This window comes from Papio anubis, chromosome 11 (genome assembly GCF_008728515.1).
Source record: "Papio anubis isolate 15944 chromosome 11, Panubis1.0, whole genome shotgun sequence".
NCBI lineage: Eukaryota > Metazoa > Chordata > Mammalia > Primates > Cercopithecidae > Papio > Papio anubis.
The window spans coordinates 91,968,225-91,990,991 of NC_044986.1; the positions used below are offsets into that span (position 1 = coordinate 91,968,225).

The 22,767-nt window shown below is 39.8% G+C and overlaps 1 protein-coding gene across 32 annotated transcripts in view; it reads left to right on the top strand.

The window, feature by feature from the left end:
* Positions 1 to 22,767, top strand: part of PARD3 (par-3 family cell polarity regulator) — a 711,028-nt gene that overhangs the window by 340,664 nt on the left and 347,597 nt on the right. For 31 of the 32 annotated variants that reach the window (XM_003903538.4, XM_021943977.2, XM_003903542.4 and 28 more), the window contains one exon: positions 14,937 to 15,115. In XM_003903538.4, coding sequence (XP_003903587.2) covers positions 14,937 to 15,115 — 179 coding nt within the window. Of the gene's footprint in view, positions 1 to 11,421; positions 12,058 to 14,936; positions 15,116 to 22,767 lie in introns of those variants that run through there. The other variant, XM_021943979.2, reaches the window with a different exon arrangement.

Genomic DNA, 22,767 nt, shown 5'->3' on the forward strand with positions numbered 1-22,767 from the left:
CCGTGAAAGGAGCTTGTGGAGGCGTGGTCAGAGGCTTTCCATAAGAGGTGGCCTGCAGAAGAATGCAAAAGGTTCATAGGTAAAATTTAGCTGTTCTTTTTCACTTGAAGTCTTTGCTAAAGCTCTTAAAGACAGTGCCTTTCTTAGATGTTCCTGTAGTGCTGTGTACTTATGAAGCAGCAGGATCACACTGAAGGGCTGGATCATGTCTACCTTCTCCAGGGCACTGAAAACTTCACGAGGGCAGAGAGCAGGTCTATGTTGTGTACTGTGAAATCCTAGGGATATGGGGCTCAAAAATACGGGTTGATAAAGGGAAAGACGTTTATGGCACTCTTGGCAAAACAGCAACAACAACAAGAAACAACAACAGCAGCAACAACAACAACAGCAAAAACTATGTTAGTTGAGTACTGGAGAGGAGCAATGAAACAGCACACTCCTGTCAAAAGATTGCCTATGGGGGAAAAAAGCACAAGAGCAGTATCTGGAATGGAATCTGACAGAGGGAAGGGTATAGTTCCTTTAAAGATTTATAAGAGTCGTTCATTTAGTAAATATTTACCTAAAATTCTCATGATTTGTGAAGTCAATATTTGTGATTTTAGCTATTTGCTAAAATTTATTTGTAACTCCTGAATTAATACTCAGGGCACCTTTGTGCTCATTCATGAACGTGTGTTGGATGGCAAACAGTTTGAGTCACTTGACTATGTTTCCAGTTGAGGTTGAAGAATGGGAAACTGCCTTCTTGCTCTGGTTTTCATATTGTAAAAAAGTGTCCTTTTCATGGGCTATTTGTCGCCATCTTTTTCGTGCTTTTTTGCTGGTGATTTTGCTGTTAAAGTTGTGCCCAAGCATAATACCAAAATGCTGTCTAGTATTCCTCAGCACAGTTAGTCTATGATACACCTTCCAGAGAAAGTATATGTATTAGGTAAGCTTTGTTCAGGTGTGAGTTATAGTCCTGTTGGCCGTGAGTTTAATCAACAATATATATTAAGTAAGATGTCTTTATACAGATCACACCTAAGGCAAGGCTCTGTATTGAATGGTGAACAACGGGGTTGTGATCAGAGGCTCTACCTAACTTTGTAGTTCTCCTAGGAACAATGGTTGAGTATTTGCTCATTCAGTGTTTACAGTTACTTTATATAACATAACTATTGTGTAAAACTAGAATCAACCGTATTTAGTTTTCTAGGCACTGTTTTGGGCACTGAGGGTGAGAGAGTGAGGAAGAAAGATATGTTCTATCCCCTTGTGGGTCCTACATTCTAACTGGGGCTGTTGGCCATGTGGAAATAGAAAGATAGCACATCTCCTGCTCAGCACATATATGAAGAAAAATAATATTATAAATAACAATAACATAAGCCTCCCCCCCTTTTTTGTGTTTTCTCTCTCTCTCATTTTTATTTTTATTTTTTTGTGACACAGTCTCACTGTGTCATCCAGGCTTGAGTGCAGTGGCATGAAATGGGCTCACAGCAGCCATGACCTCCCAGGCTCAAGCGATTCTCCTGCCTCATCTTCTAGAATAGCTAGAACCACAGATGTGTGCCACTGTGCCTAGCTAATGTTTGTATTTTTTGTAGAGACGAGGTCTCACTATGTTGCTTAGGTAGGTCTCAAACTCCTGGGCTCAAATGATCCACCTGAGCCCAGGAGTTTGTTTCATTTTCTCATGTTTTATTCATTTTTGTTTATCTGTAAGAGAAACACATTTTTGTTTGTTTTTTTCTTTCTTTCTTTTTTTTTTGAGGCGGAGTCTTCACTCTGTCGCCCAGGCTGGAGTGCAGTGGCACCATCTCGGCTCACTGCAAGCTCCGTCTCCCGGGTTCGCGCCATTGTCCTGCCTCAGCCTCCCGAGTAGCTGGCACTACAGGCGCCCGTCACCGCGCCCGGCTAATTTTTTTTTTGTATTTTAGTAGAGATGGGGTTTCACCGTGTTAGCCAGGATGGTCTCGATCTCCTGACCTCGTGATCCGCCCGCCTCGGCCTCCCAAAGTGCTGAGATTATAGGCGTGAGCCACAGCACCTTGCATTTTTTAAAAATTTTAAGTAAAATTGCTCACTCTTGCCTGCTCATATGCCCCTCTATCCTCCCTCTAACTTGCTTCTTTTTTTTTTTTTTTTCTCAGTTTCTTTCCACCTTACATTCCCCTAGTCTCAGCTTCAATCTCCTCATTGCCCATTAAGATATGTTTCTGAAAGTACAAAAACAATCCAGAAAAATAATTCCATAATATTCTCGCAATGAAAGTCTCTGGTACCAGTTGTGTAATTACCCTTGGTTATTTTTATCTGGGCTTCTCATCGTATTTAGTACTCTTCTAACTGTCCCTGTTGGACACTTACTAACATTTGCCTTTTACCTGTCCTGAGCCAGTCGCTGGGGAGGGAGTAGCAATCTGTTAGAGGAATTGTTCCTTTTTGAATGGTCAGAGGCCTGGTGTAGGGGCTCACACCTTGTAATCCCAGCACTTTGGGAGACCAAGACAGCAGGACTGCTTGAGGCCAGGAGTTTGAGACCAGCCTTGGTAATATAGCGAGACCCATTAATTTAAAAAATAAAAACATTAGCCAGGTCGGGCATGATGACTCATGCCTGTACCAGCACTTTGGTAGGCTGAGGCGGGAGGATAGCTTGAGGCCAGGAGTTCAAGACCAGCTTAGACAACATAGTGTGAGACCCTGTCTCTACAGAAAATAAAAAAATTAGCTGGGCATGGTGGGGGGCACCCGTGGTCCCAGCTACATGGGATGCTGAGGCAGGAGGCTTCCCTGAGCTCAGGAGCTTGAGGATGCAGTGAGCAATGATAGTGCCACTGCAGTCCAGCCTGGGAGGCAGAGTAAGATGCTGTTTCAAAAAAAAAGAGAAGAAAAATTATCAGGGCACGGTGGTGTGTGCCTGTAGTCTCTGTTCCTTGGGAGGCTGTGACAGGAGGATCGCTTGAGCCCAGGAGTTAAGGCTGCAGTGAGCTATGATTGTACCACTCTACTCCCATTTGGGAGACAGAGCAAGACCCTGTCTCAAATAAATGAATGAATGAATGGGCAGAATGGGATTCAATTTAGAGTGATTTTTTTTTTTTCTACAGTAAAGGACTCTCAACATCTTGCTCCCATATTTATTAGTTTTTAAAATCACTAGGATAATGATGTCTGGTTAGATGCTAATCAAATATTTATTGGTTGAAGTAGCCAGATGGTATCTCAACCATAGCAAAATAGGGACACCAAAATATATATATAAAAGAGAAAAAGTCATTGTTGTGAACTACTGGGTTCCGTTTGCTCTCTGGGTGGCCAGATCACGCTGTGATGTGTCTGGCAGGGGCTCAACTAACTTTTCCCCTAAACTGTACTGGCTTAGCAAAGGACCTGAGGATACTATGTTTTTGTGCAGAGGATTCAGTAGCCAATGCCTGTTTTGATAAGTAGCTGGTCATTTATATCATTGCCTCGGGCCAGGTCCTTCACTCTCCCCTGGGAGGCGGGAAGAGAGAAGTCAAAGGCTTTTCACCTCTGATGTCCATTTCTTATGCCCCTTAACCACTCTGTTCTACCCTGGGGATGAAAGGAAAGGAGTGCCTGAACACACACTGGGCCTACATGAGCGTGGAGACAGGGAGAGGGAGGAGGTCATGATAAAATAAATAAATAAAAAGAACAACTATTGGATACTATGCTTATTACTTGGGTGGTGAAATAATGTGTACACCAAACCTGTGACACAAAATTTACCTGTATTAGAAACTTACAGGGACTGGGCACAGTGGCTTACACCTGCAACCCCAGCACTTTGGGAGACTGAGGTGGGTGGATCACCTGAGATGAGGAGTTTGAGAGCAGCCTGGCCAACACAGTGAAACCCCATCTCTACTAAAATTACAAAAATTAGCCAGGTGTGGTGGCAGGCACCTGTAATCCCAGCTACTTGGGCGGCTGAGGCAGGAGAAGAGCTTGAACTGGGAGGCGGAGGTTGCAGTGAGCTGAGATCGCGCCACTGCACTCCAGGCTGGTGACAGAGCAAGACTCTGTCTCAAAAAAAAAAAAAAAGAAAAGAAAAGAAAAAGAAACCTGCCTCTTTATCCCTGCAGCTAAAATAAAAGTTTAAAATAAAAATAAAATACTGGAATACATCTATTTAAAAAATGAATTGGGAAGTAGTTTTGTTTCTGACTGATATATCTTAGACAACTTTAAAACATTTTGTTCCTACTTTGTTGGGGTGTGTGTTTAGAGTGGATGGGTTGTAAAAATGAAGAGAGTAAATACTTGTCCTCTTGCTGAACTGGCCAATGCTATTAAAAGTAGAAACAGGTTGAACGCAGTGGTTCATGCTGGTAATCTCAAGGCTTTTGGAGGCTGAGATGGGAAGTTCACTTTGAGGCCAGGAGTTTGTGATCAGCCTGGGCCACACTGTGAAATCCTATTTTTACAAAAAATTAATTAGCCGGGAGTAGTGGCGTCTACCTGTAGTCTCACTTACTGGTGCAGCTGAGGCTGGAGGAGCACTAAGCCCAGTGGTTCAAGGCTGCAGTGAGCTGTGATCTTGCACTGCACTCCAGCCTGGATGACAGAGCAAGACTTTGTCTCTTAAAAAAAAGGAGAAGCAAGGTGCAGTGGGAGAAAGAGGCAGAGGAATTTTACTAGTACCTCTGAGCTGGATCGTTTCCTTTGATCCTCCACACCTATCTGCTCTGCTGCATGTGCCAGGAGGCCAGCCTCTCACACTGACTGTCCAGGCTCTATGCCCTCTGCCCCTTTTCCATGCTAGGACTGTGGCAGCAGGGCATTGACGGAAGTGGAAAGAGGGAGTCAGCCTTCCTGGCTGTGGCTTTTGTGTAGCTGTGGCCCTCTGGGGAATGTCACAGCTCCCCTTGCCTCATGTGAGCAGAGGGCACTATACCCTTTGCTGTCATTCCTTAATCCTGCCATATGTTAGAAACGGTCTTTCCGCTAAACTGTCCTCAAAGACCCCTCTCTGAGTTTGCCAAACACTTGCTGCCAGGACACAAATACCAAATCTGATGGGTTGGAGGAGGTGCTGTCATTTGAGGAGGACTTCTAGGGTATAGGACACACTGAAGTGGGTGGAGAGGGGGGCAAAGGTTCCTGATAACGGTAGTTGCAGCACTGGTGAGCCATACGGTTTTCTACTGTGGTGCATGTTCAGGGAGCTGTCTGTGTGGACAGGCTACAGGGCACTGGCAGTGGTTGTAGGGGCTAAACATTGGGTGATAAGCAGAGTATTAGGGGAAATAATGTTAGGAAGGTACCCTAAGTCTCAATTGTGGCAGGCCTTGACATTGAGAATTTGTACCTGGGATTTTGTTTAACTCTTTGTGTTTTTAAAAAAATTTAAATTTGGGCTAATTACAGAATCTCATGCAGTTATGAGAAATGATACAGATAGATTCATTTCAATGGTTAAGATTTTGAGAAAAGTTCCTGTTCTGTCACAACCACATTAACATTTATGCAGCGTTAATATACAGTCTTTATATAAAATGTATACAATCTTATTCAGATTTCCTCACTTGTTCTCAGGTGAGTGAGTAGAGGATTTTTGATCAGAGTGGTTATATTGTCAGTTTCAGAGTGAGAATCATAATGGTATAAATTTAATATGCCACGGAAAAATGCTTGGCTTTTGGGTGGAAACATTAATATGTCATTAGAAAATTGCATATATTCTCACCTGTAATCCCAGCACTTTGGGAGGCTGAAGTGGGCGGATCACCCGAGGTTAGGAATTCAAGACCAGCCTGACCAACATGGAGAAAACCCGTCTCTACTAAAAATACAAAATTAGCCGGGCTTGGTGGTGCATGCCTGTAATCCCAGCTACTCGGGAGGCTGAGGCAGGAGAATCACTTAAACCCGGGAGGCGGAGGTTGCGGTGAGCCGAGATCACACCATTGCACTCCAGCCTGGGCAACTAGAGTGAAACTCTGTCTTGAAAGAAAATTGCATATATTTTTTCCCCTTGACTTTGTTTTCCCTCGTTATGTTTGTTGGATTCATTGCAACCATTGAAAACATCCTGTTATCTACAGTAATGTATCTTAAACTTACCAAGAAATCACCTGTTGTTTCAAGTGCAATATAGGCATCTTGTACTTTTCATATGTCTTATTTTTGTCTGGATAGCGATGCGATCAGATCTGAATTACACAGGACAGGGAGTCGATTACCAAGTACTCCAGATGCAGCTGTGTCTCTTTGGAGCATAGCGACCTTTGACCTGGCCCTTAAACTATGTATGTGGTGCTCATTGCACTTATCTGTAAAATGTAATATTTCAGTTTATCACTAAACATCTTCCAACCATAGTATCCTGTATTTATTGCTTATATAGAAAAAATATTTAATAACGAGGTGATAAAACTCATTTTTATATCCTTCTCTCTCAGTCGTTTGTTGTTTTTCAAAGCTTATTTCTTGCCTTGCCTTGCATAAATTTCTTCCAAAGATTCTAGGAAATAAGTGAAATATGGATAAATACCTTTATGAAAAGGAGTAACACATATCTGAAGGTGGGTTTTGCAATCGTGATAACAGGTTTGTATCCCCACAGCATGTAATAATAACTTGCTTCTTCCCATGGTCAGATGTCTCTTTAGGAAATGTATAATTGCCCTGAAGATGGGAGAGAGATAATTTTCATTTTACATGAAGAGTAATTTTGCTGTTTGCATCATAAGTTCTAAAAGCACACATGTAACTGCATATTATATTTAGATTCGATTAAATACCTTGATGATTTATGCCTGTCTTCTTGGCAGAGGTTTATTTGTTGCCTTAAGTGGTTAAATAATTGAAAAACAACTTGAAGAATGAAGGAAGAGAGCATTTGGGCAAGTTGATGAGAAGAAAGGGTGGGATATTTAACAGTTAAAAGTGTATATGTCTGCCCTTTGGAATTTGCTCTAATTCATAATTAGATCACCATTCCTTCCACTTATTTAAAAGGCACCTTACCTAGAGAGAGACATCAATATTTACAGTGCATTAGTGCCATGGAGAATTTCAGATCTTGTGATGAGGGTTTATTGCTGTTTTATCCCCTCTTCAAAGCAGTGTACACATCAAACAGTCTCCACCATCATTCTGGACCCAGTGACATCGCACCATTCGCTCTGTGCTTCATGCAGCAGCTTAATTATTGAAGATCCTTGTCTTTGAATTTTCTTTTTAATATTTCAGGGGATATACTTTGAAAATCTATATATTAAATAAATCAGAAGTTTATGGAATTAGAAAGTTTTATCATATTTTAAAATGCATCAGTTTTGCTAAAATTTGAGATAAGGAATGCTATAATAGTGACCAAATTACATTAAATGAAAAGCTCCTATTATTTCTAATTACTGAAATGAACACAATTACATCAGATTATTAATAATGCTGAAATAGGCCATGGTCCCAGAAACGTAGCAAATCATAGGTGAGAAGATTATGTTTTATTCATCTGAGGCCAATGCAAAATTACCTTCTTTATGCAATATTGTATTTAGTCAGGACAGTTAGAGTTGGGAATCCTTTTAGGGTGAACTTTTAGATGAATGAGGAAGTTGTGTTTCGTGATTCATTTTGTTGATAAGACCAGATGTTTATACGAATGTCTTTCTTTCCTGAAAATAAGGTGAAACTCGTGAAAGGACCTCATGCCATTTGTGGCTACTACTGCACCATTCTCTAGAACTCTGTGTTGCTTGTCATACTTTGACCTGTTGGGAGCTACCCTGAGAATGGCTGCTGAGACTGCTTTGCAGTGCTTTTATGTTTTTTATAATACATTTTTTTCATAAATTGTTATTCTGCAAGGATGAGGTTTGGTGGATGATCCCTGGTTGGGGGTGTATGAACATATGTGGACTGTTACCTTTCTGGTATTAAAGGAAACTTCTAAACCCAGTAATGCCACCTCTGAATTTATACATTAGGGATGGAGGCCCAGAGAGGTGACTGATGTGCCATGATCACAGGTCTAGGCCAGTGGTTCTTAGTGTGTGGTCTCTGGGCCCTAAGGGATCATTAAGATCATTTCAGGAAGGCCTTGGGTGCGATACTGTTTTCAGAGTGTTATGAAAACCGATTTTGTGTTGTTCACTGGGTTGACATCTACATCAGTGGTGCCCAGGCCCTGAGGGGCAAAAATGTAGATCACTTGACACAAATCAAGACGGTGGCACCAAGTGTATTCTTTACCCCACACACTCACAGTTTTTTTTAAAAGCCATATTCACCCACTGTTTTTGATTAAGAAACAAAATTAATTACTTAAAATCTGATCCTTTAATATACAATTTAACATTTCATGTGATGATGTAGGCATAAAACACTTCTCCAACATATGGAAGCTCAGTGGTTCCTTTTTAAATTTAAATTTTATTTTATTTTTGTTGAGGTATGGTCTCACTGTGTTGCCCAGGTTGGCCTCCAACTCCTGGGCTCAAGTGATCCGTCTGCTTCAGCCTCCCTGAGTAGCTAGTGTTACATTTGTGAGCCACTGTGCTCAGCTTCTCAGTGGTTGTCTTGAGAAATACTTTTATGCGAACACTTGATTTACATGGGAGGTTTTTTCATGGAACAGCATTTTCCTTTGAAATACGGACAGAAAAACTGTGGTTATTCAGACTTGAGTGTCTGGCAGAGAGTTTCTTAAGAATGAGTGACACGAGCCTGTCACTACAAGGCAAAAAATGGGCAGTATTTGTTGCTAAACATAAAATTCAAACTTTCTAATGAAAATTAGATTTTGGAAAACTTATGTCCCATTGTGAGCATGACTGCTTCCCAATACATAAAGATATTTCTGATTAAATTGGCAGAGATATTAACATGTGATTTTCTGTAATAAAGAAATGTATCAACATTTGGAAGATTGGCTTAACTCAGTAACTAATATTTTCCAAATGACTAATGTTATGGAATTTTTCGTGGGTAGAAGTTTCATTCAAAATGTGAGACAAATAGATTTTAATGTAACAAAGAAAGAAAACTTCACGTTCATATTGCAACTGACCTTTGAGAAACCACCACTGGTCGAGTTATGGTGTGGTATCAGAGAAGAAAATCTAAAATTTTCTGGAAAAGCTATTAAGATATTATTCCCTCTTCCAGCTGCATATTTGTGAAGTTCTTTTTTTCCTTTATATACTTTTTCATATGGCAGCTGAGAATGCAGAAGCAGATATGAGAATCCAGATGTCTTCTATTAAGCAAAATGTAAAACATTGCTGCTCTTTCCACTAAATGTGCTTTGTTTTATAAAATACAATTTTCATAAAATTGAGTTGTGTTAACATGTGATGGGTTTTATTATTATTAAAGTAAATTAATACATATTTTAAAGTTGTTCTCATTCAGTCCTAAAATGGTAAATACCACTAGCTCTACCCTCACATAAACAAAAACTCTTTGAGGCCATCAACTTTTAGAGTATGAAAGGGCCCTGAAATCAGAGTTTGGGAACCACTGAATCTAGTCCTGTTTCCTTGCAGGCATGCTTTCCTGTTTTATATGTAGTACTTCCTCCATTTAACGATAGATTTTTTCCTTTTCCTATCTTAACATTTCTGAAATTTGGGTGCCTGTTGTTACAATATATGTTTATGGCTAATGTAACGTTTCTTCCTCTTCCCAAAATGAAATCATGCTGTGAATTAAAATCAGGATATGATTTCTCAGTGCATAATTCTACTAGGAAAACAACAAAATTCTTCTCTTTTTTTTTTGAGATGGAGTCTCGTTCTGTCATCGAGGCTGGAGTGCAGTGGCACAATCTCGGCTCGTTGCAACCTCCGCCTCCCGGGCTCACGCCATTCTCCTGCCTCAGCCTCCCGAGCAGCTGGGACTACAGGTGCCCGCCACCACGCCCGGCTAGTTTTTTTTTTTTTTTTTTTTTGTATTTTTAGTAGAGACAGGGTTTCACTGTGTTCGCCAGGATGGTCTCCATCTCCTGACCTCGTGATCCGCCCACCTTGGCCTCCCAAAGTGCTGGGATTACAGGCGTGAGCCACCGTGCCCGGCCCAAAATTCTTCTCTTTTAAAAAACTGAAACTAACATTGATATCCTCAGGTAGCTAGAAATGGAACTTAATAGATCTGATTTCATAATTTGTGATTGGTGATTGAGCACTGGCTCAGGAGCCTGAAGTCTTGGCTGGAAAACTAACTTTTCATGTCATCTCTCTAAGCCTCAGCTTACTCATCTGTGATGTGCATTACATGTTTTTCCATGTGTCTAATGTAGTGCCTTATTTAAATAAAAAAATTTCAGATCCCTCCATTTAAGTGGTGGGTTCTAGTACGATGTTACTACACTGTATGTGCATGCGTGTGTATGTGTGTGTGAAAACTCCATAAAAATGCCTTATAATTTTCATGCAATCATAAAACCAAGAAGAAATCATAAACCAGTACACATCCAGATGTGTAACAGATATCCATCAGATAGATACACATCACTGTGAGAGATAAAGATGCCTTGCTGAGTCTACATTGTATGCTGTATGAACCTAGACCTGTCCCAGGGTGGCATGGGGTCTTTTTATTTGGACCTTGGTTATGGTGCCTTTATGTACTATGATGACTCAGGTCTTACAGCGCTTCCAACCATAAGAAAACCTTGATTTCAACATCATTATGATGTCGTTTGGCCATCCTTTTATGAGAACATGCTGTTGAGTGACTGACTGACTGACAGGGCCTTGCTCTGTTGCCCAGGTTGGAGTGCAGTAGTACAATCACGGCTCACTGCAGCCTTGAACTCCTGGGCTCAAGTGGTCTTCCCACCTAAGACTCCTGAGTAGCTGAGACTGATGCAGGACATGTGAGCCCTACAGTGGGCCTTAGCCCATAAAGGTCCTTGTCTTTGCCCAGGAAAGAATTCAAGGGCAAGCTGGGGCTAGAAAAAAACAGCTTTATTGAAGCAACAGTGCCGCAGCTCTGTGATTGCTTCTGCAGAGCTGGGGTACTCTATGGGCAGAGAGTGGCAGCCCAGGACGGTTTTCCAATCATATTTATACTCACTTTTAATTACATGCAGATTAAAGGGAAGTTTATACGGAAATTTTTAGGAAAGGAGTAGTAACTGGGACATTAGGTTGTTACCATGCAAACGGTAGGTAACACGTAGGTGTTGCCATGGCAATAGTAAACTGACATGAGAGCTGGTGAGTGTGTTTGATTGAAAACTTTTTCTGTCCCAGCCCTGTTTTAGCTAGTCCACAGTTTGGTCTGGTGTCCAAGCCCTGCCTCTGCAGTCAAGTCCTGCTTCCTGCCCTAGGACTACAGCAAAGTTCTATTACAGTTGCCTGATTTTTTAATTTTATTTTTTGTAGAGACAGGATCTCACTGTGTTGCCCAAGTTGGTCTTGAACTCCTGACCTCAAGCAATTCTCCCACCTTGGCCTCCCAAACTGCTGGGATTATAGGTGTGAGCCATTGCACCTGGCCTTGTTGACTTCTTTTATTGGGTTTGTTCTTTCTCATCAGTGTGGTAATCAAATCTAGGACACCTTCCTGAATTTGACAGTGGACACAAATGTAAACATGGTGCCTGAAATTGCATGGGAGCACTCGGTGACAAGGTAGTGCAAATAGGAGATCCAGACTATATTTAATTTAATTTAATTTATTTTATCAACATCACTGAAATGCAAACAAAAAGTTTAATGTTGGAAGAATTCACAAGAAGGGCTGCATGACAGAGCATTCCCTGTAGCATCCTTCACAATGCAGTTTATGTGAACACCACCCTATCCATAAGCTCCATCACCCACTATAAGAGACATCCCACAGGGTCTGGAGCTCCCTCTGTTATCTGCCTCTTCTCAAATCCCCTCTTTCCCCTAGTCCACATTTTATTTCAAAAGCTACAGGTATATAGAGATAAATACTAATTATTTTTTGTCTGTCTGTTGCAGACTAACACATTAACACAGTGTTTGTGTCTAGTCTGAAGAAGATGGTCTTAATTATTTAATTGAAATCATGTATGCAATGTATTCTCCTGAGGAAAATTTCAAACGCAATAGGGTGAGCGGTTTTATTGTGACCAAGCAAGTTCAGTATATCGTCCCTGAATTTACTAGGGGGTTGGAATATACTTTTATTTGGTTATTTTACTGTAGATATTGGGTACTGCTTTTGGTCCTATGTCTGTGCTATTTTTTAAAGGCCTTCTCTTCTGAGTTAATAGTGCTTCTCGTAGACTTACACACAGATGGGTGACAGGAAGAGGGAGAGAAGTTGAGGTGTACAGAGGTACTTAACAACTGAATAATTAACCCTGTAATTGGAAAGCAACAGAACCTGTGTCTAAGTAACAACATTGTCTAAAAGTATTTGGTCTTTTCCTGCCCATCCCTCCCCATTTTGTTGCTGTTTTGCTTATAGTTTTTAATGTGATGATTCTGGAAATTTTGCTTCCTCTTGGTAGAGAACTTTTCTTATAGTAAGGGCATTGTAATATTAATGCACATCGATTTTTAGATGTGTATTTTTGCGACCTTGTTCTGAGAGTGACTATATAGTTCTTATTGGTGTTTATTTTTGGGGGTGTATATTAATAACAGTAAAGGCTGTCATGAGTGTTTATACACACTAAAATCTAGAAATTATTAAAATCCTCATGTTTATGTTTCTCTCAGCAAATTAAGATGGCCACCAACAGTATTAAATTCGGAGTTGACTAAATTTTTGCTCTGGTAATGTTGCTCAGACTGTGTTATTATTATCGAATCCTCCTGATGTAGAAGTCAGTGTTAAATTTGATATTTTTATGTTTCATATGCTTCTGTTTGCTCTGATAAGTTCTAATTTGCTTTCATTGGAGACTATTTGGATTGACAGTGGTTTAAATATAGCCTTCACTGTATATAAATAGCCTGTCTTTAGTTTGGTATCCTCAAGGTTTCCATATCTTTACCATTGACCAGTGCACCAATGTTTCAGAAATATCCCTCCTAGAATAAATGATGAGTTTACTGCTTCATGGTTAAAGCTATGTCATTAGACCAGACGTGGTGGCTCACACCTGTAATCCTAGTACTTTTTGGGGCTGAGGAGAGTGGGTAACCTGAGGTCAGGAGTTCAAGACCAGCCTGGCTAACATGGTGAAACCCTGTCTCTACTAAAAACACGAAAACTAGCTTGTCATGGTGGTGCACACTTGTAGTAGCCTGTAGCTACTCAGGAGGCTGAGGCAGGAGAGTTGCTTGAACCCAGGAGGCGGAGGTTGCTGTGAGCCGAGATCGTGCCACTGCATTCCAGCCTGGGTGACAGAGCCAGACTCTGTCTCAATCAATCAATCAATCAATCAATCAATCTATCTATCTATCAATAAAGCTGTATTATTAGAGGCTTTAAAACAAATACATCCTAGTTTTTAAAAACAGAGTACTCTAAACATAATTTAAATTTTGTCTTATGTTTTTGAGTGATTTCATTCAGTTGCTGAGTGGAACTTTTAGTTCTGATTCCAGCTGTTGCAGACTCTTTTCTTCTTCACTTTGCATTTTTAATTCTGTTTCTTTTTTGCTGTGACGGTGATCATGTTTGCCAGGCTGTTGTCAGTGTTACTGATAATGATCAAGTGTTCACCTGAGTTTAGTATTGATGTTGTTACAGCAATTGCAAGCAAGCTCTTCTATGCAAATACATTTGCTAAAACACTACCTTTCGTGTAATCGTATATGTGAGTATATGACAGAAACTATCTGCGGATTAACGTATTACTTTGAGTATTTTCTTTTTTTTGAGACGGAGTCTCGCTCTGTCGCCCGGGCTGGAGTGCAGTGGCCGGATCTCAGCTCACTGCAAGCTCCACCTCCCGGGTTCACGCCATTCTCCTGCCTCAGCCTCCCGAGTAGCTGGGACTACAGGCGCCCGCCACCTTGCCCGGCTAGTTTTTTGTATTTTTTTTAGTAGAGACGGGGTTTCACCGTGTTAGCCAGGATGGTCTTGATCTCCTGACCTCGTGATCCGCCCGTCTTGGCCTCCCAAAGTGCTGGGATTACAGGCTTGAGCCACCGCGCCCGGCCGAGTATTTTCTTTCTTAAGTAGAAATAACATATTTTCTGATAATACTTTATTGAACAAAAGAAACATTTTATTCAACAAAATTTTTCAGTAGAGCAGCCAAATGTCTAGATTCTATAGATTTTAAAAAATTGATACATAATTTTACATATTTATGGAGAATATGTGATGTTTTGGTACATGCATACCAGGTGTAATGGTCAAATCAAGGTAATTAGGATATTCACACCTCAATGATTTATCATTTTTTGTGTTGGAAACATTTCAGATCCTCTCTTCTAGCTACTTTGAAATATACAGTAAGTTATTTGTCAACTATGTAGATTCTGTATTTTTATTCCAGTAGATATGATTAAAAGGTAGGTGAAATTTGTTTGCTTGCTTAGAATCATTATTTTTTAAATGATATATGTGATGATTATTTAGAAATATGGGGCAATGATCACAGTATTGGTTATTATATTACTCTCTACTGAGTACACACTATATGTCAAGCACTGTTTTACCCCTTTATATTATTTAGTCCTCACATTACCCTGATCAAAGATGTACTGTTTTATTTTCATTTGAGTTGGAAGGAACTAGAGGCAGAGAACAGTTAGGCACCCTGGCCAGGGCCACGTAGATAACAAGGAGTGAAGTCCAAATACAAACTTGGGCAGTTTTGCTCAGAGCTGACACTTGACCGCGTCTCTTTCACCATGTAGTATTTTAAAGGACCTAAAGGAATTTGTGTTTAGAATACTGACCCATTGTCCCCTTTTACGAAAGTGAAATTCTGTTCCTTAATCTTTAGGATTTCCCTGTGTTCTCCTAACATGTAGTTTACCAACATTAGTATCTTATTTTTCAGCGTAGTGCTTTTGTGTTTACAGATATGCCTCTTCATGTTCGACGCAGTAGTGACCCAGCTCTAATTGGCATCTCCTCTTCTGTCAGTGATCATAATTTTTCCTCTGAAGAGCCTTCAAGGAAAAATCCCACACGCTGGTCAACAACAGCTGGCTTCCTAAAGCAGAACACTGCTGGGAGTCCTAAAACCTGCGACAGGAAGGTAACCACCTCTGCTTGTTTGCTGCCATCCCTTGCCCCTCCTGACTTCTTGGTGTCCATGATGAGTGTTGTGTCTTGGGTAAACTATTGGTTTCCAGGGCATCTTCACGATGGCCTTTTGTGAGCATGGTACCAACTTTCATATCAAAGTTCAGATAGTCTCCTATTTTATATCACACTTGAAATTTCTGATGAAAATCAGTGCCATATATCGTATGCATTTATTAATATATCCATTTTTTGAATAGATTCCATTTCATATCATTAAAAAGGAAAACAATTTGACACAATATGTGTACCATATAAAGTCCCTTTCTTGCTGTCTCTCCTGGTCTCCTCTCCCATTTCTCCTCACAGGCAGCCTCTTTATTTGCTTTTTCTATGTTCTTACAGGGATATTTGACACATGTATAAGCAAATATTTATATTGGTTCATGAGGTACATTAAGGAACTTAGAACATTATGAACTTTTAAGGATGAAAGTGGACTTCATGGTAATTTAGTTTGACTACCCAGTTGATCATTTTATCCTAAGTCTCCTTGTAAATGGAAGTTTGTTGTCTAGTCTTCATAATATTTTATTCCTTGACCTAATTTATTTTAGTCCTTGACCTAATTTATTTAATCCGAATGAAAAAACTTTATTTTAACCTGTTTTGTCTGTTTTAAAAAATTTGTTGGCCGGGCATGGTGGCTCCCACCTATAATCTCAGCGCTTTGGGAGGCCAGGGTGGCCTGGTTAACATGGCAAAACCCCATCTCTACTAAAAATACAAAAATTAACCAGGTGTGCTGGCATGCACCTGTAATCCCAACTACTCAGGATGCTGAGGCACAATAATTGCTTGAACCCAGGAGGCGGAGGTTGCAGTGAGCCGAGGTTGCGCCACTGCACTCTAGGCTGGGCAACAGAGTGAGACTCCATCTCAACAACAACAAAAAGCATGTTGATGCTCTTTGTCAGAACCCTTATTGTTCCTTTTCATCACACTTCTCACCTCTTATTTAATGTGCATTTTGCTGAATCTGTCATTTTCACTTTTGAATCTGTAGATGCTTAGTAAACTTCTGTTGAATGAATTAGTAAACATTTTTTCAGTGCAGCCAGTAATTTAGCACAGTATATATTGAGGAATGTTGAAGTAATACTAATCACATAAGATTAAAAAGGATGTAGCTTGATATTTGCTTGATTTATTCTTTGCATAGATATAAAAATACCTGTTTTAAATATTTCAACTTTGTTTTGCATTTCAGCACACTCCTTTCTGTAGTAGTTCAAGTGGAAAAAAAAGTGCATGGAAAACACAGGTTTAAACTGAGAAGAGTCTACTTGGAAAAAAAGTATATTTAGTTTCTGATTTTTTTGAATTATGAGCTTAACTTTTAGGCTTAGTCTCCTGAAATACTTTGTTTTTGTAGCTGTGTTGAGGAGCCACATTGGAAGATCTTTTCATTAAGATTAGCTTGACATTTTTGAGGACTTTATCTTGCAGTAGACTATCCAAAGAACCAGAATCCAGTTTATCAGTGGATCTCGTGTCAGTTAATTTTCTTTTAGAATAGACCTAATTTAATTTACCTGGATATTCACAGATGTGCAAACAAGTCAAGTTGGCAGTTAAAAGAAATTTTTTAACTAGGTTTTCAACTGCTTGAAGCATACTGAAGTTTCTTTTCAAGTTATTCAACATCTTGGATGTGTGAGTCCATTTCAGTTGCAGCAGACAGAACGTGTTTGTATCATAAAACATTTTTGAACAAAAGGGATTTATCACTTAGAATTTTTTTTCTCACAAAATCACTGGAAGGGTTTGCAGAGCAGATTCTAGGATGGTCCTGGAGAACCTTTAAAGCTACGCAGTAACAAACATGTGGCTTGCCTGCGGAGCTACCCTCTCAGCTTTCGTGGTGAAAGAGGTGCTGCAGTCCAGGGACCTGAACTACTCCCATTGGAGCCTGCCTTCTACACACTACACACTGCCCTGCCTCCAGGTGTACTCACCTTGCTTCTGTCATTTGTCAAGCTGGAGACCCACCCTAGAAGTGCTGCCAGTCATAACAGCCCAGGAAAAATCTGTTTCACACCACTATTAAAATCTCATGCTACTGAATCTGAGTGGGTGGAGTCCAGTTTGTATCTAGACCCTTATCTGCAGAAGAGCCTGGGAAATAGAGCATTAGCCTTAAAACCTCTGCAGCACAGAAACACGTTAGGAGAGCACTGAGACCCTCATTGCCAATTAACAACATCCACCTTGTTGACGCAGTTTCATTTTTAAATTTTTATTTTATTTATTTATTTATTTATTTATTTAGAGACAGGGTCTTGCTTTGTCACCCAGGCTGGAGAGCAGTGGCACAGTCTCAGCTCACTGCAACTTCTATCTCCCAGGTTCAAGCATTCTCCTGCCTCAGCCTCCCGAGTAGCTGGGTCTACAGGCACTAGCCATCACACCTGGCTGATTGTTTAATTTTTTGTAGAGATGGGGTCTTGCTATGTTGCCCAGGCTGGTCTCAAACTTTTGGACTTGGGTGATCCTTCCATCTCAGCCTCCCAAAGTCTGGAATTACAGACATGAGCCACCATATCCAGCCTGACATTGTTTTAAATAACATGCTTCTATCATTGTAGAAAATTTGGCAAACTCGTAGAATAGAACAAAATAAAATTATTCATAACTCCAGAACCCAGCAACAACCAGTATTCACACACACACATGTTGGGGTCATGCTGTGTTCATGTATTCGTATCCTGATTATTTCAACATTATTTTTCATACAATAGGAATTTTCCCTGGTGTGAATTTTATTGTAACTATTTTAATGAGTGTAAAACATTTCATTGTAGGTTGTATTCTGTCTTCTGTCAATTTTGGACATTCATGCTCTTTCTCTTTTTTTCACATTATAATATTTATCTTAAAAATTGTTAAATATTCATCCATCTTTTTGCTTACATGGAGCATTATTTAATGTAGCCAGATGCCCATATTTTCCCTTAGGAAAAGCCTTGATCTACATATATATTTCTAGATGAAGTGATATTTGCATACAATATACTTGAATAGTAATGTGTAATGAATTAGTCTTTTGAATTTTCTTTGGCTTTACTCTTCAAATACTAATCTTGCTGTCTGCGTTTTATGCTGTTTGTATTTTAGTCTGAGAGCTCATATATAAATATGATTAAATGGTATTTTATTTTCAGTTATAAAAAGCCTTCTCATCTTTTCAGTATTCAGATGGAAGGAAAGCATACTTGCTGCTTAGGTACAAAGCATTCAATTTCTTTATTTCTGTGAAGCCCATGAGAGCTTACCTATGCTGTCATGCTTCAAGATGTTATAAATTCTTATGAGTGTGTCGTGGTTCAGGTTTTCTGTGTAAAATTGTGGAAATAAATTAGTTGTGCATTCATAGCCCTCTGATTTAGTGATCTCTAGTGGTTAAAAACAGTTAACAAAATAACTCATCTTCATAGTTAAGTGGTTTATATTCCTCCAAGTTAAATGAATAGAGTAAATTATTTTAGAATAATGTTATCAATCAATTAAAATCTCTTGTTTCTAAGCAGGAAAGTTGTATTCTGATACGTTAGAGCACCATCAGGTCAAACTCTCTCCTTTGGTTCAAAACCACAAATGAGAGGTGGAGTTTTCCTTGTTGAAATAGTGGTCATAATCTCATTCCACTATTAGGCTTAGTGGGCAGGGTGTACAGATGATGATGATACTCTATTGCCTGAGAGCCTGAAGAGTCCAAGGGTCCCATGGGCTTCTGGATTTTGGAAAAAATTTCACGCTTTTATTCGGAAGTGAGATGGAGAGGGTAAGGGAGCTGTGGCTTTTTTCAAAGTTATTTGACATACTCACCTTTGTGTCCAGTGTTTTGTGGCTGACTACCTTTTCCAACTGTTTTAGGGAACATTTTGCTCACACTTGGTGTGGAAAGTTTCTTGCTAGAGGCTGTATTTTCATTTGAGAGTAAACGTGGTTAATATTTTATCCTGCAGGAGAGTATTTCAATCGGTGTGAATACTTTAATCATCTTTGCCACCTCTTTGGTCTTCCTTATTAAGTCAGTGTTGCTGTGAATATAGAGGCCAGCTAGTCTGTGGAGAGCGTGTGATTCATCTCATCAAGAAAGATGTAATGAGCTCTTAGAAGAATCAGCCCACCATGCAGTGCTGGGGATAAGGACTATGGACTATTTCACTGTGCAGTTGCTACAAGCCATTGTTCCATCCCTGTAAATAATGAGTGGCATTGTTTTTGTAAATTATATTTCCTTCTAAACAATTAACATAGGTAGACTTAGTATAAAACCAGTTGTGGACAAGTGTCCAAAAGAGATTCTTACCTGATTAGGGAAAGGGGAAGAAGGTAATAAAGGGAACCTATTGCATTGGCATCATTAGCTTCCTTTTCATTTGATTTTTTAAAGGGAGACCTTGAACTGTTTCTTACCTGCTGGGTTTATTATTTCTATTTGGTTTAGTTGCTTGGCATGTTTGGTATCTTTCCAATACCCCTGATACACACAACCTCTTGTAAGAGATGCTTTCTTAGTTATGTCTTTGTTGTCTTGCTTTTCTTTCTATTAGAAAGATGAGATGTTTTGTCTAAGTTTAGGAAATTACTTTTATAAACATTTTTGAAGTATATTTCAAGGTTCCCCAACCTCCTTTTTTCCCCTGATAGTAATACAGCTTGCTCTTTGCATATATACAGTAATGAAGGGTATATAGAAGCAGGGAAATGCCATCAGGCTTCTGTGTCCATGGGTTCTGCATCCTGGATTCAACCAAGATTAGATTGAAAATATTTGGAACAACAACAAAAAAAGAATCGTTGTGTCTGGACACGTAGAAACTTTCCTTTGTCCTCATTTCCTAAATAACACAGTGTAACACCTATTTACACAAAGCATTTTCTTTGTATTAGATCATGTAAATCATCTAGACATCATTTAAACAATATGGGAGCATGTGCATAGGTTATGTGCAGTACTCCACCATTTCATGTAAGGGTCTTCAGCATCTGTGGATTTTGGTATCTGCGAGGGGTCCTGGAACCAGTCCCCCAAGGATACTGAGGGATGATTGTAATTTGAAATTTTGAAGATGACTAGTAATGACATTTTGATGTATTAGCTTTAGGACTTCTGTGGAGCATGGCTCTGTACAGATGTTGGCTATTCTTACTACCAGGGGGAACATCCAGGTATAGTTTAATTTCCTGCAATTTTTCCCAATTTCTGCTGTATTGAGAATTTTCCTATGCCTCATAAATATGGCTAGTTTGCATAATGTTATATTATGTGCTGATTTTTTATAGTTAATGTTTAACTCTATTTGATGGTTTTTTTCTGTCATATGACATTTATTTTTTTGTCAATTTTGTTTGCTTTTATAAGTAACCTTTAGAAGTACCCTTCAGAGAATGTCCTTGTATATCAATTTATGTTGGCATCTCTGATTATTTTCTTTGACTAGATTCCTCAAGTAGACTTATTTGGTAAGGAGTTGAACATTTTTAAAGCTATTGGTAATTGTTTCACATAAATTCCAGACTAATAAAGTATGAAGTAGTTAGGATGTATAAAATGCTCTGAGAAGTCCTAGATAGGATAGGAGTGAGGTTGGGGGTGGTAGTGAAGGAAACAAGCAGCCGGTACTATTCCTGAGTTCCAGAACTTACTCTCTCACTAGATAGCTTAAGGGTTCTACATGAATGCGCATCATAATTACCTGTAGACTTCCAAGAGATGAAACACAGGCATTACTCACACCAACAGATTCCTTTACCCACTCCAGAAAATTTGTGTGTTTCCTTAAAGCTCTTCTGTGGTTTTCAGGGCTCAGTCTTTTTTTTTTTTTTTTGCCCCAGAACCTCGGGTCTAGCTGAAAACAGAAAGTGTGGTTACATTTTAAGGGAGAAGAAATAGAAGTATAGTCATGCCTCGCTTAATGACAGAGATACATCCTGAGAATTGCATTGTTAGGCGATTTCATCCTTGTGTGAACATCATAGAGTGTACTTACACAAACCTCGATGGTGTAGCCTACAATACACCTAGGTTACATGGTATATCCTGTTCTTCTAGGCTGCAAACTTATACAGCATGCAACTATACTGAATAGGCAGCGGGGACACAATGCATTCATATTTAGATATTTGTATATCCAATATATCTAAACATAGAAGGAGTACAGTAAAAATACAGGACTTTAATCTTATGTGATCACCATTGTATATGTGGTCCATTGTTTACAAGAACATTATTATGGGGTGTCTGACTGTATTTTTTTTTTCTTTTGAGATATCTTCTCTTTAAGCTAATTTTTCTATAATAGCAGAATAGAATCTAGTACATTTGCTGTATTTGGGTTTGTGACATTTCACTTCCTCTCATACTTAGATTGCACAAATGTATCATTTTCAAATGAAAATTAAATTAGAGTCTTTTAAAAGTCCTACAACTCATTGAATATTGAATGTTGACTATCAATGCAAAAATAGAACTGGAAATATTTTTCTAGATTGAACCCTTAATAAAAACAATGTTTCTGTCTACTGTTTCTTTCTGTGTGTTCCTTCATTCCTTTCAAAACTCCTTTGTTTCTTCTTTTCCTTCCCTTCCTTTTCCCCTTCTCCTTCCCTTCCCCTTCCCTTTCCCATTCCTTTCCCATTCCTTTCTCATTCCTATTCCTTTCCCTTTCCCCTCTCCGTTCTCGTTCCATTCCCTTCCCCTTCCTCTTCCGCTTCCTCTTACCCATCCTTTCCCCTTTTCTTCCCTTCCCCTTCCCCTTTTTCCCCCTTCCCCTTCCCTTCCCCTTCCCCTTTTTTCCCCTTCCCTTCCCCTTCCCCTCCCCTTCCCCTTTACTTTCCCTTCCCTTTCCCTTTCCCTTTTCCTCCCTCCCCCTTCCCCTCCCCCTTCCCCTCCCCCTTCCCCTCCCCCTTCCCATTCCCCTTCCCTTTCCTCCCCTTCCCCTTCCCTCCCTTTCCCCTTTTCCTTCCACTTTCCCTTCCCTTTACCCTCCCCTCCCCTTCCCTTCCCTTCCCTCCCCTCTCCCCTCCTGCTTCCCCTCCCCCCTTTCCCTTCCTCTTCCTCTTCCTTTTTCTCCTCTCCTCCTCCTCTCCTCTGCTCTCCTCTCCTCTTCTTTTCTTTTCTTTTGCTACTGTCTGGCTCTGCTCTATTGCCCAGTCTGGAGTTCAGTGCATGGCTTACTGCAGTTTCAGCCTTGTGGGTTCAAGTGATCCTCCCATCTCAGCCCATGGAGTAGCTTGGACTACAAGCATGGACCACCCCACCCAGCTATTTTTTTTTTTTTTTAAGAGATGGGGTCTCACTATGTTGCCCAGGCTGGTCTTGAACTCCTGGGCTCAAGTGATCCTCCCATCTTGGCCTCCCAATGTGTTTGGATTACAGGCCTGAGCCACTGCGCCTGCCCCAGTTTGACTTCTTGATTTCTGCTTCTCATTTATTCTTTCTAATTTACAAGGCCAACTGTCATATTAGTAAATTTGAAAGCACTATTTTATTTCTAAACTACGTTTTAAAAAGTTTGTTTATTTTTTTGCCTTTATGCTCTGTTGGATTTGAAGAAGATTATTTTAAAACACAAAATACACTTGACCAGTTGGCTG